Below are 15,471 nucleotides of genomic sequence, written 5' to 3' on the forward strand. Positions count from 1 at the left end.
TAAAAGATACTCCTTCAGTTGAGGAAATAAAATCTATATGTATACATGAAACAACTAGAGAATATTATGACTGTATTCACTCAAATGTGATCACCAGACCATAGGACCATCTACTGAGAACCAGAAATGATGTCAAAAGTTTAGCTCTCCCCTCAATCTCCAGACCCTGTAGTTCTAGGCTCTGAAAGTTGTATTTTCAGATCACCTACATACTTCAGCGGGTCTTTCTCTTAAATGTGAGGAAGTTCTCTTCAAAATGAAGCTTGTAACCCATCTACAACTTGTTCTTTGCAACTCCTGTTCATATTCTCCCATAAATCTTCTACCCAACCAATGGCACATTTGGCCTGTCCATTCATGATCCTTTGATCTTGGTAAGTGATTGGCCCACCTCCTCCTCCTCCTCTATCATCTATCTGACAACATTTTTAATGCTGTTCCTCTTACACAGTATTTCACTGGTTCTATGATGATTTTGTACCCACCTCTCTGGTGCCCTCTGAATGACCTGTTTTACTTCCTTGGAAACTGTGATAATTTCATGACAAAGTCATAACAGCAGCAGCCAAAGCAAGATACTGGTGTTAAAAAGATGTCTTTTATTTCTTAAAGAAGCAGCTTTTGATTAAAACTACTGTGTAGTTTCTCAAAGACAATCTAGCCAGTTCTCATTCCCCTGCTTCCTTCTAGTTCCCTCTCACTGTCTATCTACAACATCTCTCCAAGATATATGTAATGAGATATCTATTGAGATCTACATCCACTTGAATACCCTGTTTGGAAAATAGACATTCTTCATTCATATGGGTTTTCCCATGTACAGTTAGGTCAAATCCATGAAATAAAGCAAGTGAGAAAAGGAAAAGACAATTAGAGGAGTAGAGTAATTACCCAAAGTGCTACTATCAACAAAAAAGGTGCCATGATGGACACAGGTCTTAAACTAGATTTTAGAGAAAGTGAGAGTCTGTTAAAATATAATAAACTTCATTTATGTGACAATAATTGATGTTTAACCTATTATTTTTTTAAAAAAAGCATTCATGACATAAAAGTATGAAGTCTCTGAATAAGTTTAGAACTTTTTATCTCTTATTCCTTACTTCTAAAACTGTATTGTTAACAAATATCTTTCAATTCTCCTTATGTGCCTATCTTTGCATGGCTATTATCGAAAATCAAATATTGAGGAGTTTTTGGTGCAGCCCTACCCATTTCAGTGTGGAAACTCCCTCTACCAATGCAGATCAGCAATTAACCTGCCATTTTTAGTCTCAGAATGGGGAGTATACTGAATGTTAAGTGTCTAACCTTAGATAATACAATTAACATATGTCAAAGGCAGAATTTGAACCCATGTTCTAAGTTTCTGGCACCTCCAAGGTAGGTGGCCCCCTGCCTCTTATCAAATGTAAAGACTGATTTAATTTGGAGGGTCTTAAATCAGGATTCCCCTACCATCTCATCTTCTGCAACCAAGGCTGGTGCAAAAGGTGCAATTATGTACATAAGTCTTTTTGAAAATATCTAATTGCCATGAATAATAAAAGATGAGATGACTAAATTCCCCAAGAAATCATTTCTTTGTGCCTTGGTACAACAATAAAACCAATTCTAACAAATCTTTTATTTTCCACTCTAAGGAGATCGTGTGAGCCATGCTTCTTCTTACAAAGATATGTCCACTAATATTGGTTGGGGCAAGGATCTCCTGTTCAGAGCAGCAAAATTAAATTAATATTCATAGCTAGTCTACAAATCATGTGACTCATACATAGTACCTTCTGACCCTACTTCCACTATCCTGTCTCTGTCACTATAGAAGCATATGGGAAGTACATAGAAATAAGAGTTATTTTGTATTTTAACTTTATGCACTGCAAAGAATTAAGCACTGAGTGGTCAGGTTCCTGGTGAAAGGTCCCTCCTCTAATAACAAGGCCATTCTTCAGCTGCTACTACCTTAGTTCAGATCCTAATCAACACTTTCCTAGAAAAAGGTAATGGCATCCTAATTAGTCTCCCTGCCTTAGGTCCGTCTTCCACAAAGCTGCCAGGGTCATTTTCTTTAAACATAAATCTGACCATGTCACTTCCCTTCTCAACTTTACGGGTTCCCTACTACCCCTAGGATCAAATATAAACTCTGCTTAGTTTGCCTCAACCTATCTTTTTAGCCTTACTGAACATTACTTCCCTTCTTACTCTAAAATACAACCAAAAAGGATTTCTGTCTATTCTTTGATGCCAGGAACAACCTTCTCCTTGCCTAACTTTCAAAGAATGGCTCTTCCTACAAGCAGCTCAAACCTCACCTTCTCCATCAAATCCTTTCCTGATTCCCTCAACTATTCATGCCTTCCTCCACCTTATACTAGCACTGTAGCTATTTCTATTTATTCCACATATTCTTGCAGATGTGGCTTTATTTATTCTCTTTAAATCCTCAATAACGCATGGTGTCTGGCATGTAGCAAGCTCTTAGTCAATACTTGATTGAGTGAAAAATGAGGAGTTTCTCCATACTTAGGTAACGTGATCTCTGAGAGCAGGTAAACCCTGCTAATTTCTGGTCCTATAACTGAAAGGGTTTGGGGGAAAAAGGCCAAAAAATCTCATAATAGCCACTTGGTTACAGTAAGCAATATGGAATCTTTTATTAAAAACAGATTTATTCCACTTATACTGAATAAACCCTCCCTTCCTAATTAGTCTCACTTGTACAAAATGGAATATTAGACTCATATTATATAAGAGGACTTTTATAGCAAAGCATCAGGAAATAATAATTCTTAAGAACTGAAAAATTAGAAAAGTCACATCTCATAAAAGATTAGAATTTGAGTCTGGAAGACAGTTCAAATCCTGCCTCTGACAATAGTAATACAAGTTATTCAAACTCTCCAAACATATCTCTAATGAGACTACCTCTTATATCTAACTTGCAGAGCTATTGTGAAGATAGAAGATAAAACACAGCTTAAAACACTTTGCAAATTTAAATGTTCTATTTAAATGTTAGCAAATATAATAATTGCAAAGAACTATTCTTAAATAACTTTCATTGTTCCAAAACTGAAAAAAAAACCCTCACATCTTTTTAATTTTAAGAAAAGTCTTTTAAGCTATATTACAAATTACCTTTCCGCTTTACTTTTTAAAACGTAAACTAATTAATTAGCATCAGTCAAACACCTACTGAGTACCAATCACATATCAGTGTACTAGATCACTATGGAGAATTTTGCTACTCCATTGTCAATCAAATGTCTTTTATTTGGTAGATAATAAGCAGAAGCAGCAAGAGATTTTAAATTACATCCTATAATAAATTTATTCAATTCTTCCACTGAATCCCATATAAAAAGATTATGTATTAATTATCAGGAGCAATATGTACCATTATGTCCCCAAATAATTACAGGAAAGCTGGCAATTATGATTTCCATAGTTTCAATGAATGTGTTGATTAATAAATACTACCCCAAACTCTTCTTAGCATTACTGGAGACTGGAGTGGCCAAAACATACTAGGCAGGATTCTTGAGAACAGGTTATGAAGACAATACAAACAATAAATGAGATTACAGTAAAACTCTCCTGAACTCAGATTAAATTTGCAATGGTCCTAAAGAATAAATGATGACACGCTTCCCAGTTCTCTGTAAAGAAAATGGAAAATGGTGCTTATACCTTTCACAGATGGTTTTTATTTCAAGGAAGGTTTTACTGGGAGGTGGAGAAGGGGGAGAAACTAGAGCAAGAAATGACCTCTGAAAAAGTAAAAGGCATTTATGGAATACTTTCCTCACCAAAAAAAGCACAAATTCCTAAATAGAATATTGGGCTCAATTATATCTTTAAACTGTAAAATCTAGGTAAAATCATGGCAAAAGTGCCTTCCATTCATCTTTATATTTTTGTTTCCTTATAAATTAAGAACTCTGGATACAGATCTCTGTCTGGTACCTAACAACTACCTTCCCCCCAACATGTAAAAATTCAACAGAAGATGGGTAGGTATGTAGTACTACATTACTCAGAAATCTGGCTCTCTGAACACTAATCTTTAGAAGTAACCTGATGAACTTGTACAAAAATATTCATAGCAGCCTTGCTTGTGGTGACAAAAAATTGGAAATTAAGTGAATGTCCTTCAATTGGGGAATGGCTTAACAAACTGTGGTATATGTATGTCCTGGAACACTACTGTTCTCTTAGAAACCAGGAGGGATGGGAATTCAGGGAAGCCTGGAAGGATCTGCATGAACTGATGCTGAGTGAGATGAGCAGAACCAGAAAAACACTGTACACCCTAACAGCAACATGGGGGTGATGAACAACCTTGATGGACTTGCTCATTCCATCAGTGCAACAACCAGGAACAATTTTGGGCTATCTGCTATGGAGAATGCCATCTGTATCCAGAGAAAGAATTGTGGAGTTTAAATAAAGACCAAAGACTATTACCTTCAAATTAGAGGGGAAAAAAAACCGTTATCTTATTATGTAATTTTACTGGATAGGATTTCTCTGTCAAAACATTCAACTGAGATCAATATATAACATGGAAACAATGTAAAGACTAACAGATTGCCTTCTGTGGGGGTGGGGGGAGGGAAGCAAGAATGTGGGGAAAATTGTAAAACTCAAAATAAATAAAATCTTTCTTAAAAAAAGAAGTAATCTAATGAAAGAAATTTCACATTTATATATAAAAAAGAAACTTCATAAAAATCATAGAATCTCAAAAGAAGAAAGGTCCTAAGAGGTCCTCTAGTCCAATCGCATAAGAATCAGAGTTCTAATATCTGCAGATACAAAATCACAGAACTTTTTCACAGGTCAGAACCAAAATAGTGTTCTTTATGAATTCTCATCTATCAGCATGCTGCTTGGGTTTAAAAGGAAGCAAACAGCAAATGGAATGCTAACAGCTGCTTCCAAATTTGAAAGCTTGATGTCATCCATAACTCTTTCCTTTCCCTCCCTCACCCATATCTAGTGAGTTACCAAGTCTTGTGGGTTCTACCTCCACATGTTTCCAAGTGGCTATGATTCCTAGAGTCTCTCAAATGGTCCCCTGTTCCTTTACACAAATGCCAAACCAACAGAACTTAATAATTACCTAGCTATGTGACCTTGGGCAAGTCACTTAACCCCATTGCCTAGCCAAAAACAAATGCCAAACTAATCTTCTCTAAGGCATAGAAATGACCAATATTGTTGAGCTGTGCTCAACAGCTTTAATAGCCTCTTATTGCTTCAAGAATAAAATACAGGGCAGCTAGGTGGAGCAGTGAATAGAGCACTGGTCCTGGAGTCAAGAATATCTAAGTTCAAATCTGGCCTCAGACATTTAATAATTGCCTAGTTGTGTGACCTTGGGCAGTCACTTAAACCCATTGTCTTACAAAAACCAAAACCAATTTAAAAAGGATAAAATACAAGCTTCTCAGTCTGGCTTTTATTGCCCTCCAAAATCTGGCTCCACCCTCCCTTTCCAACCTTATTACTCACATCACTATCATTTATGTTCTAGTTCCAGTCAAACTGAACTGCTGGGTATTCCCTGACATTCCACTTCCTGCCATCAGGCATTTGTACAAGCTAAGTCTCTTATACTCGAAATGCATTCCTTTCCTACTCTGCCTCTATCTTTCATCAAGGTTCAATTCATCTATCTCCTCCTCCATGATGTCTTCCCTCTATTTATTTGTGATCACTGAAGAACTCCTTCCTCAAGCAGGATTAAGGGTTTCAAGAGCAAAGTTTCAAGATTCAGTTTTTGTCTTATTTATCTATAGCACTTTAATGTGTATATGCGTGTGTGTTTACAAATCCACACATACACTTTATTTCTTTTTATTGGGGGGAATCTAACTGAGGAACAATGTTTTCCAAAAATGACTAAGACATAAAACAAAAAGAAAATAAAAGTAAATGGTATTGCCAAAGCAAAAAAAAGTTTGTCAAACTGAAAAGAGAGCAGAAGATGGGTAGGTATGTAGTACTACATTACTCAGAAATCTGGCTTTCTGAACACTAATCTTTAGACCTAATCTGATAAAAAATTTCATATTTATATTAAAAAACTTCATAAAATTTGTAGAATATCATGTATAACATATATAATCTCATGTTGTTTTAAAACTACCCACCTCTACTTGAGTTCTGGGTCTGAAAAGTATAGGACTGAAGATCTACAGATCTGATTTTATAGAAAAGTAAATAAGACTTGAGACATCTTCCTCCATAATAATAATAATGACGATGATAATAATAATAATGATGATGATACTTTGACAATACTTTACTGAATTATGTAACATACTCTAAAAAGCTTTGCTACTGAAAATAGGTTGATATATAACCTATATATCAGATCACTCACTGTCAAGCATGCAAAAAGATGAATGTTGAAAACTATCTTTGCATGTATTGAAAAATTAAAATAGAATTAAAAAAAGAAAATATCACATTGAAATCTTTTCATTATTCACTGGTTCCACAGGTACAAGGCAGATATGCTAAAAAATGCTCCAAACAGAACAGAGAGCAAGATTTTTTTTATATATAGTGAACAAATTTTCACCCTTGCCTTCACTGAAAAGAGTAAATATAGGTGTAACAGATAAGTTTATCAGATGGTGACTTTTCTTAAAGTTGTAAATCCTGAAGTGGTTTTAGGTTTTAAGATTCTAAAACCTATTAACTTGAAGAGAAAGTACTTTTCCTAAATATCACCCTCAGAAACACAAAAGATTTACTTCCTCTTGCTTTCTGCATCTGCAATAAAACTATAGCCTGAGGCACAAAACAGGTCTCTGTTGATGCAAATCAGAACTTAGAGGGAAAATCTACCCTAGACACAAACCAATTCACAAAGATTGTCATGAATGCCAGAATCTAAATCAAATATCTGTCCCTCTTCTAACAGGTTCCTTTCCTCTATGTATATTCTTCTGTACTACTGCATCACAAATCATTTATCCAAATGAACAAGTGATGCTCATGTTTCTTCAATCCATAGACTACCCAAGAAGAACCAAAGACTTCATGGGACATCTAACTCCTACTTTCCAGTGCAAAAAAAGAAAAAAGAAAAAAAAGAAAGAAATTAAAAAATTAAAAATCTAGAATTAATGGGAAAATGATTAATTCACACCAGAAATATAACTATTTCAACATCATAAATGATATTCTCACTACTCAACTGATATATAAATATGGAGGGGGGGGAGCTAGCACAGTTAAGTATTTGCAAAAGCATTTTCCATGATCATTACAGTCAACCTGTAAACTAAGTTTTACAAGTATTATTATACACATTTTACAATAAGGAAACTTAAGGGTCAAGGAGATTTGCTGAATTCTCCAGCTAATTACAAAGATTTCAGAGAAAGCTTTCAAAGGAAAGATTCAAAACAGGGTTTCAATTTCAAGTCCAGAGTTTTTTACAGTTCTCTATCCTCAAATTATCTTCCAAAGACAATCAACACATCTCCTTTTATAACCTCTCTTGTAGACACCAGAACATCTCTCCTCTCCCTCCTTCCCTACTACCTCCCATCCTCCCAGTTCTTCAAGGCCTAGACTCTGCACTATGTCTCACTCACCATACTCAAACACTTGCCAAGGCTTGTCTATTTCACTTTTTTTTTTAAGTTTTTTAGTTTTTGCAAGGCAATGGGGTTAAGTGGCTTGCCCAAGGCCACACAAGCTAGGTCATTATTAAGTGTCTGAGGCCGAATTTGAACCCAGGTACTCCTGACTCCAGGGCCAGTGCTTTATCCACTGTGCCACCTAGACGCCCCACTGTCTATTTCACTTTTGTACCATCTCTCCAATACTTCGCCCTTCTGACCTGCCACCCCTGTTTGGTGCAGACCCTTCACATCTGGACTACTGAAATAGCCTGTGTTGAGTCTCTCACAACTCCAATTCATCCTCCATTACTGAACATGTCACCCACCACCAAAATATAATAATTTCTCAAAACTACAACCCTGGTAAAAGATTGATTCTTTAGAGTACTCAGCCTTCATATCAGTCACCTTGCCAAACAAGTAAGAAAATAAGACTCCTGGGTATCTTTCCCTACTGTTAATTACAAACTCAAAGGGCAATGATCAGGATGCCAGGAGACTATCTTGCCAGAAAGAAACAACAAGAGATTTGATAGTATTAATCAAGGATGATAGTCTTTGAGGAGTAGCTTTGGGCAGAGATATTGTACAACTTCATTGTCAGGTCACAAAAGAGGTTAATAACTTTCCCTATTCTGTTTTTGCTTAAAAGATCAACTTTTTCCCCAATTCAATGTGATCATTTTTCTGAAAATGCCTGCACTTTAAGGTTTAGATGGTATATCCCAGAGGAAAAAACTTCATGTCTAATCTATACTTTCTTGTCAATTTTGTTTTAACCCTATTTTTAAGGTTTTTACAGTTTTAGGGTTCACACCACACAACTCAATACACAGAAGCCCCCTATCACCTCTAGAAAATATAAAATGCTCTGGCATTCAGTCTTTCATCACCCTAGCCCCCTTCTACTTTTCACAGGTCTTCTTGGATCCAGGGACACTGGCCTCCTGGCTGTTCCATATCTCTCCACTCTGGGCATTTTTTTTAATCATTCCCACTCCCATACCCATCCACCCCCATTCCTGGAATGCTCTTCCACCTCTGCTTCAACTACTGACCTTTTGGGATTCCTTTAAATCCCAATTAAAAACCTTCCTTTTCTCCAGGAGGCCATCCCAGTATCTCAAATGAAGTACCTTCTTTCTATTAATTTCTAGTTATCTTATAGATAGCTTGCTTTTGGGTAGTTGGCACACTGTCTCCCCCATGAGATTTTAAGTTCACTGAGGGCAAGGGATTGTTTTTTGCCTCTTTTTGTATTCCCAACACAAAATATAATATCTGTTATAGAGTTAAGCACTTTAAAAATATTATCTCATCATGGCCAATTTACGGTTCAGGAAAAGAGACAGAGGTTAAGTGACTATCCCTGCCACTAAGTGAGGCGGGATTTGAACTGAGGTCTTCCTGAGTCCAGTCCAATATCCTAAACCTCTTAGATGCCTTCTCAAAAAATTGACATTTTTACTACAACAGGTAAAATATTGTATTCCTACTTTGTCCTTTTAGCATCAGAGATCTGATACTAAAAAGACTTTAGATATCAAGTAGTAATGTGTCTACAATCCTCATTGTAAAGATGAGGAAAATGAGGCCCACAGGGGTTATGTGACCCAAGGTCATAGATAAATGGTAAATAGCAGGACCAGGATTTGAATTCTTTCCTTCTAACAAATTTCCCTTTTGCCTACTTATTTTTCAGGAGTACAAGCTATATTGTTCAATGTTTTAATTATAAGTGATCTTTTATATTTTAGTTATGTGATCTTTTGCTGATTCTCCAAATATGACTTTCTAGAGATGTGCAAGATTATTTTACTCTCTCCAAGAGTTAATATTGCTGTTTGATAAAAGAGATTTTCAAGGTGATTTGGAACTCATAGGTGGCCCTCAAAGGTTCAATTCAATTAAATTCAACAAGTGTTGATTGGATGCTGATCTCCTTTTTCTTTTTCAAGCAAATAATCCCTTTGTTTCCCTGGGAAAAAAAAACCAAACCTCCCCTGCTCCTCCAGGAAAAATCTTACTTGACAACTAGTATGGGATAGTGAAGATAGTGACAGATAAGGAATAAAAAAGATCAGGATTGAAATTCCACCTGATGCTAGATAGGTTGTCCTAGGGCAAGTCACTTACATGTTATTTCAGCCTCAGTTTCCTCATTTGTAAAATGATAAGTGGACCTGCCTCAAGATTGCTAAAAGAATAAAACAATGTATATAAAGCATCCTGCAAACTCTAAAGTGTTACTTAAATATTAGCTATAATTATTTTCTTTGCATTGAACATAAAATATGGCAAAACGAAATCGCAACTTGACCAGTGGGTGTCATGTTACCTTTTGCAAAGTGATCAGTTTAAAATTTTATTATTTGCTCCATAGTTTAAAGATGTCATTTTACTACAAGGTAAAGTTTAATAACAAGCACCTTTTCAGTTTTGTTTCATCTCTCAGAATTTTCTGCAATATAATTTCAGGCATTATTTTACAAACTGTTTCCCCTCCCCTTCCCCCCCAAAAAGTGTTCATGAGAATAATTTAACGAACACTAAGGAGAATAGGAGACAGGGTCTGAATATTTCTCCAACATCCAGACATAGTTATTGCAGGAACAATGCAGAAAAACTAGTAAAAAATTTCACAATGATTCAAATTAGATGTAATCAAATTCTTGCTAATGTAAAATGATAATTTTTTCCCACAAGTTCAATTTAAATTTCCACCTAGAGTGAACAATCTGGGGAAACCCATTTTAATAGAAAAACCAATAAAAGAAAATCAATGTACCTAATTGCCATGCTTTCTAGAAATGCTCCTTCTTTTAAAAAAATTAAAAAACTGACCAGAAAGCTAAAGGGACAAATCTAAGTTATTGGAAAATGCCTGGGTAGCATTTTCAGTTTGAATCAAGAGGTCAAGGAAAAACAGCCCTTTTCAATTGAACCTTTTTACCTCTTCTTGGGGGTTTCAGATCTATGTAGTGTAGAACCAAGAGGAAAAATGATTAGAATCTTTTTCCAAAATCCTATCAGAACCCTAGGAGAGTTCATCCTATACCATGATCTCCAGGCAAAATTACATTTAGAATTACAGAATCACTAAATTTTAGAAGTTAGAATAAACTTAAAAATTTTTCTAGTCAGAGCAGCTAGGTGACACAGCAGATAGATACTCACCCTGGAGACAGGAGGACCTGGGTTCAAAACTGATCTCAGACACTTAATAATTACCTAGCTGTGTGACCCTGGGCAAGTCATTTAACCCCATTGCCTTGCAAAAACCAAAAAGATAAAATTTTCTAGTCCATGTAATTTTTTTTGGCTTTTTTTTTTTAGGTTTTTGCAAGGCAAATGAGATTAAGTGGCTTGCCCAAGGCCACACAGCTAGGTAATTATTAAGTGTCTGAGGCTGGAATTGAACTCAGGGACTCCTGACTCCAGGGCTGGTGCTCTATCCACTGTGCCACCTAGCCACCCCATGTAATTTTTTAAAAATAATCTAAACTGTATAATTTTACAGAAGAAAGTGAGGCAGAAAGGAATTATGTCTACAGTCCAGGCAGTGGCAGAAATAAAATAAGACTTTTTTGTCAGTTTCTACAATAACAATTTTTATAATAATAATGCTGGCATTTATATAATTATGACTGCACAGTGCTTCATTTAGTACTTCATTTAATTCTCAGAACAATCTTGTGAGGAAGTGCTACATTATCCCCATTTTACAAATGAGGAAAAAGAGGCAGAGGTGAGTGACTGGCCCAAGGTCACATAGTAAATCTCTGAGGCAATATTTGAACTCAGCTCTTCCCGCTGTCAAGTCTGGGACTTGATTCCAAATATATCAACACTTAGCAAATCCTTAATATATCCAAGTTATATATTTATTGGACTCTGTTGAACTGATTCTTCTGAAAAGAAAGTCCCATCTAGATTATTATCCAACATATAAGCAAAATTCTGAAGGATAGGAAACTAACCTCCCCTACACTAATTAGATTTGAATCTAAGCTTCTGAAAACTTAATTTTGGATCACAGTCCAAGTTTTTTGTGCACACACACACACACACACACACACACACACACACACACACACAGAAATACACAGTGGAACTTGGAGTTAGAAGGACCTTTAGCTTCACGCCTCTGGCCTTTGTCACTTAACCTCTATTTGCCTTAAACTAGTAGAGAAGCAGCCAGTGCCTCTGCCAAGAAAAGCCCCTGGACAGTGTATGGTCCACATAGTCCACAAACACTGGATGTGCATTCAAAAATAATATATAGACAATCCTTATTTGTGTAAATTGTATAAACACAAATACTATGCATACACAAATGCAACATATACCAATGCTTATCTGTGTAATTTGTAAACATCCAATACTATATGTACACAAATGTAATGTATACTCAATCCTTATTTGGGTAAATGCCAATATATGATGCATGCAGGATCTTCATTTGTGTAAACTGTTCAAATACACAAACACTATGTATATACACATATGATGCGGCATTGGCTTCTATGTGGAAGCGCTGGCTTCAGAATAGCACCGAATAGAATCTCTCTAGATCCACGCAGACCCACACCTGTGTGAACACACTAGGCTACATGAGCAAATGTCTAGACTGGGGATAGACTAATGACACACACAGACTCACAGATACAGACACACACAGACACACACAGACACACATGCACACTGGCACAGTCACACAGACACACACAGATACACAACACAACACTGATACACAGGCACACACAGATACACACACACAAAGACACACACACACAATACTGACACACACAGACACACAGATACAAAGACACAGACACACAGGCAAGCACGCACACAGACACACAGATACAGACACACAACAAAATACTGATACACACAGACACACACAGATACACATGCACACTGACACAGACACACAGACACACACAGATACACAACACTGATACACAGACACACAGATACACACACAGTGACACAGACACACACACAGACAAGCACACACACACAGATACACACACACAACAAAACACTGATACACAGACACAGAGACACAAAGATACACACAGAAACACATGCACACTGACAGACACACAGACACACAGATACACAACACAACACTGACACACAGTGACAAAGACACACAAACGCACAGACACACAACAAAACACTGTTACACACACAGATACACACAGAAACACATGCACACTGACAGACACACACAGATACACAACACAGACACACACAGACACACAGATACACACACACAAAGATACAGACACACACAACACTGACACACACAGACACACAGACACAAATACACACACAGTGACACAGACACACAGACAAGCACGCACACAGACACACATACACACAACAAAACACTGTTACACACACAGAGAGACACACAGAGACACACAAAGATACACACAAACACATGCACACTGACACAGACACACACAGATACACACAGATACACACACAAAGATACAGACACACACAGCACTGACACAGACACACAGACACAGATACACACACAGTGACACAGACACACACAGACAAGCACGCACACAGACACACATACACAGACACACAACAAAACACTGTTACACACAGAGACACACAGATACACACAAAGATACACACAGAAACACATACACACTGACATACAGATACACAGACACGCACAGTGACACAGACACACACAGACACGCACAGTGACACAAGACACACACAGAAAAGCACGCACACAGACACACACATACACAGACACACAACAAAACACTGTTACACACACAGACACACAGATACACACAGAAACACATGCACTGACACAGACATACAGAGACAAGCACGCACACACGCACATACACACACAACAAAACACTGTTACACACAGACACACAGATACACACAGAAACATATGCACACTGACACACACAGACACACAGACACACACAGTGACACAGACACACACAGACACGCACAGTGACACAAGACACACACAGACAAGCACGCACACAGACACACACATACACAGACACACAACAAAACACTGTTACACACACAGACACACAGATACACACAGAAACATATGCACACTGACACACACAGACACACAGACACACACAGTGACACAGACGCACACAGACGCGCGGCTCCGATCCAAGGGGCAGCGCCGGGCTGGTGGGGGGGGGGAGCCGGCCCCAGCGGCCCCTGCGGCCCCGTCCGCCCCCCCAGAATCCCCCAGGCCCTGCCCCGCCCCCGCCCGGCCCCTCCGCCCCGGCCTTCCCCTCCCCCGCCCCCGCCCGGGGCCGCCGCCTCCCCTCCCCCTCCCCCCGCCCCAGTCCGGGCCGCGGGCTCCTCACCGGGGTTTGCAGCCGTCGCCGCCATGGCCCCCGCGGCCGCGCCCCCCGGCGGGAGGAGCCGCCGCCACCGTGGCCGCCGCCGCCGCGAGCCCGGGAGGGGCGGGGGCGGGGGCGGGGAGGGAGAGCCACTGCCCGGAGCCGCCGGAGCCGCCGGAGCCGCCGCCGCCGCCGCCGAGCGCCGCCGCGGAACCCAAGATGGCGGGCGCCCCGGACCCTCCCTGACAGGGGAGGCGCCTCGCGCCCGGGAGGAGAGGCCTAAGCCGGGCCTGGCCTCCTCGGCGGGGCGCCGACCAATCGGCGAGTCTGGGTCGGACCCGGGGCCGGCGGAGGTCGAGGCGCCGGCCCGTGCGCTGGGAGCCCGGCTGGGGGAGCCATCCCGGGCCTGCCGCCGCCCCGCCCCGCCCCCGGGCCGCGCCGCCAGGGGTCAGGGGTCGGGGACGCCGCCGCGGCGATGCGGGCTCCGGGCCTCCGGGCCTCCGGGGCTCCCGGCGCCGCCGCCCCAAGCCCGCCTTACCGGCGCCTCCTCCCTCCGGCTCCCCCCCAGGCCCGCGAGCGGTGCTAAAGGAGACCGGCCGGGCCTGCCCGCCGGAGCGCCCGGACTGCGGGGAGGCCCGAGGGAGGACACGGAGGGCCCCCCGGGTGCCGGGCCCGCGGGGAGCCGAGAGCGCCCAGCCTCCTGCACAGCTCCGAGGTCACCCCGAACAAGACCTGCCCGATCCGGCGCGTTCCCGCGCCGGCCTCCAGCCGCCGCCTAGCCATGGGGACTTCCCTCACCTAGCAGGCGCTCATTCGTCCTTCCTTCTTCCCTTTCTTCCTTTTTTCCTGTTGAATTGTATTGCTTGTGGCAGCAAATGCAGAAAATGCCTACAAATCCAATTCAATCCAGTCATCACAAAATGACTACCATGTGGGTTTTTTCTTCTGCTTCATCTTTCACAACATGACTAATGGATATATGTGTACGTGTAATCACTATCGGATTACTCACTATCAAGGGGGAAGGTACAATTCAAAATCTTGCCAACAAAACGAAACGATGAAAATTATCTTTGCAACTAGTTGAAATAGAAAATTTAAATCTAAAAAAATAAACGGGGGCGGTTAGGTGGCGTAGTGGATAAAACACCTGCCTTGGAGTCAGGAGTCCCTGGGTTCAAATCCAGTCGCAGACACTTCATAATGACCTAGCTGTGTGGCCTTGGGCAAGCCACTTAACCCCATTGCCTTGCAAAAATCTAAAAAAATAAAAATAAATAAATGGCTACCATGGGAAGGCCCCTGTGTATGCACATTTGACGGAGGAAGAAGCTCTAAAATATGGTATGATCAGGAAGATCCTTTGTGTAACCAGGATGTAGTAGTAGTAGTAGTAGTAGTAGTAGTAGTAGTAGTAGTTATACTGGATATCTTTCAGGGTCTTCAGAAAGGCCTTTGAA

General features: G+C 40.1%; 1 protein-coding gene across 4 annotated transcripts in view; it reads right to left on the reverse strand.

Annotated features, from left to right (window-relative positions):
• The window catches only part of ARNT (aryl hydrocarbon receptor nuclear translocator), a 56,363-nt gene extending 41,923 nt beyond the window's left edge, over positions 1–14,440 (reverse strand). For 2 of the 4 annotated variants that reach the window (XM_074188756.1, XM_074188755.1), the window contains exon 1: positions 14,036–14,440. In XM_074188756.1, the coding sequence (XP_074044857.1) occupies positions 14,036–14,060 (25 nt within the window). In that variant the 5' untranslated portion in view covers positions 14,061–14,440. The remainder of the gene's footprint in view (positions 1–14,035) is intronic. The other 2 variants (XM_074188754.1, XM_074188752.1) reach the window with 1 other exon arrangement.
• Positions 14,441–15,471: the final 1,031 nt, after the last annotated feature.

This window comes from Macrotis lagotis, chromosome 5 (assembly GCF_037893015.1).
Source record: "Macrotis lagotis isolate mMagLag1 chromosome 5, bilby.v1.9.chrom.fasta, whole genome shotgun sequence".
NCBI classification, from domain to species: Eukaryota; Metazoa; Chordata; class Mammalia; order Peramelemorphia; family Peramelidae; genus Macrotis; species Macrotis lagotis.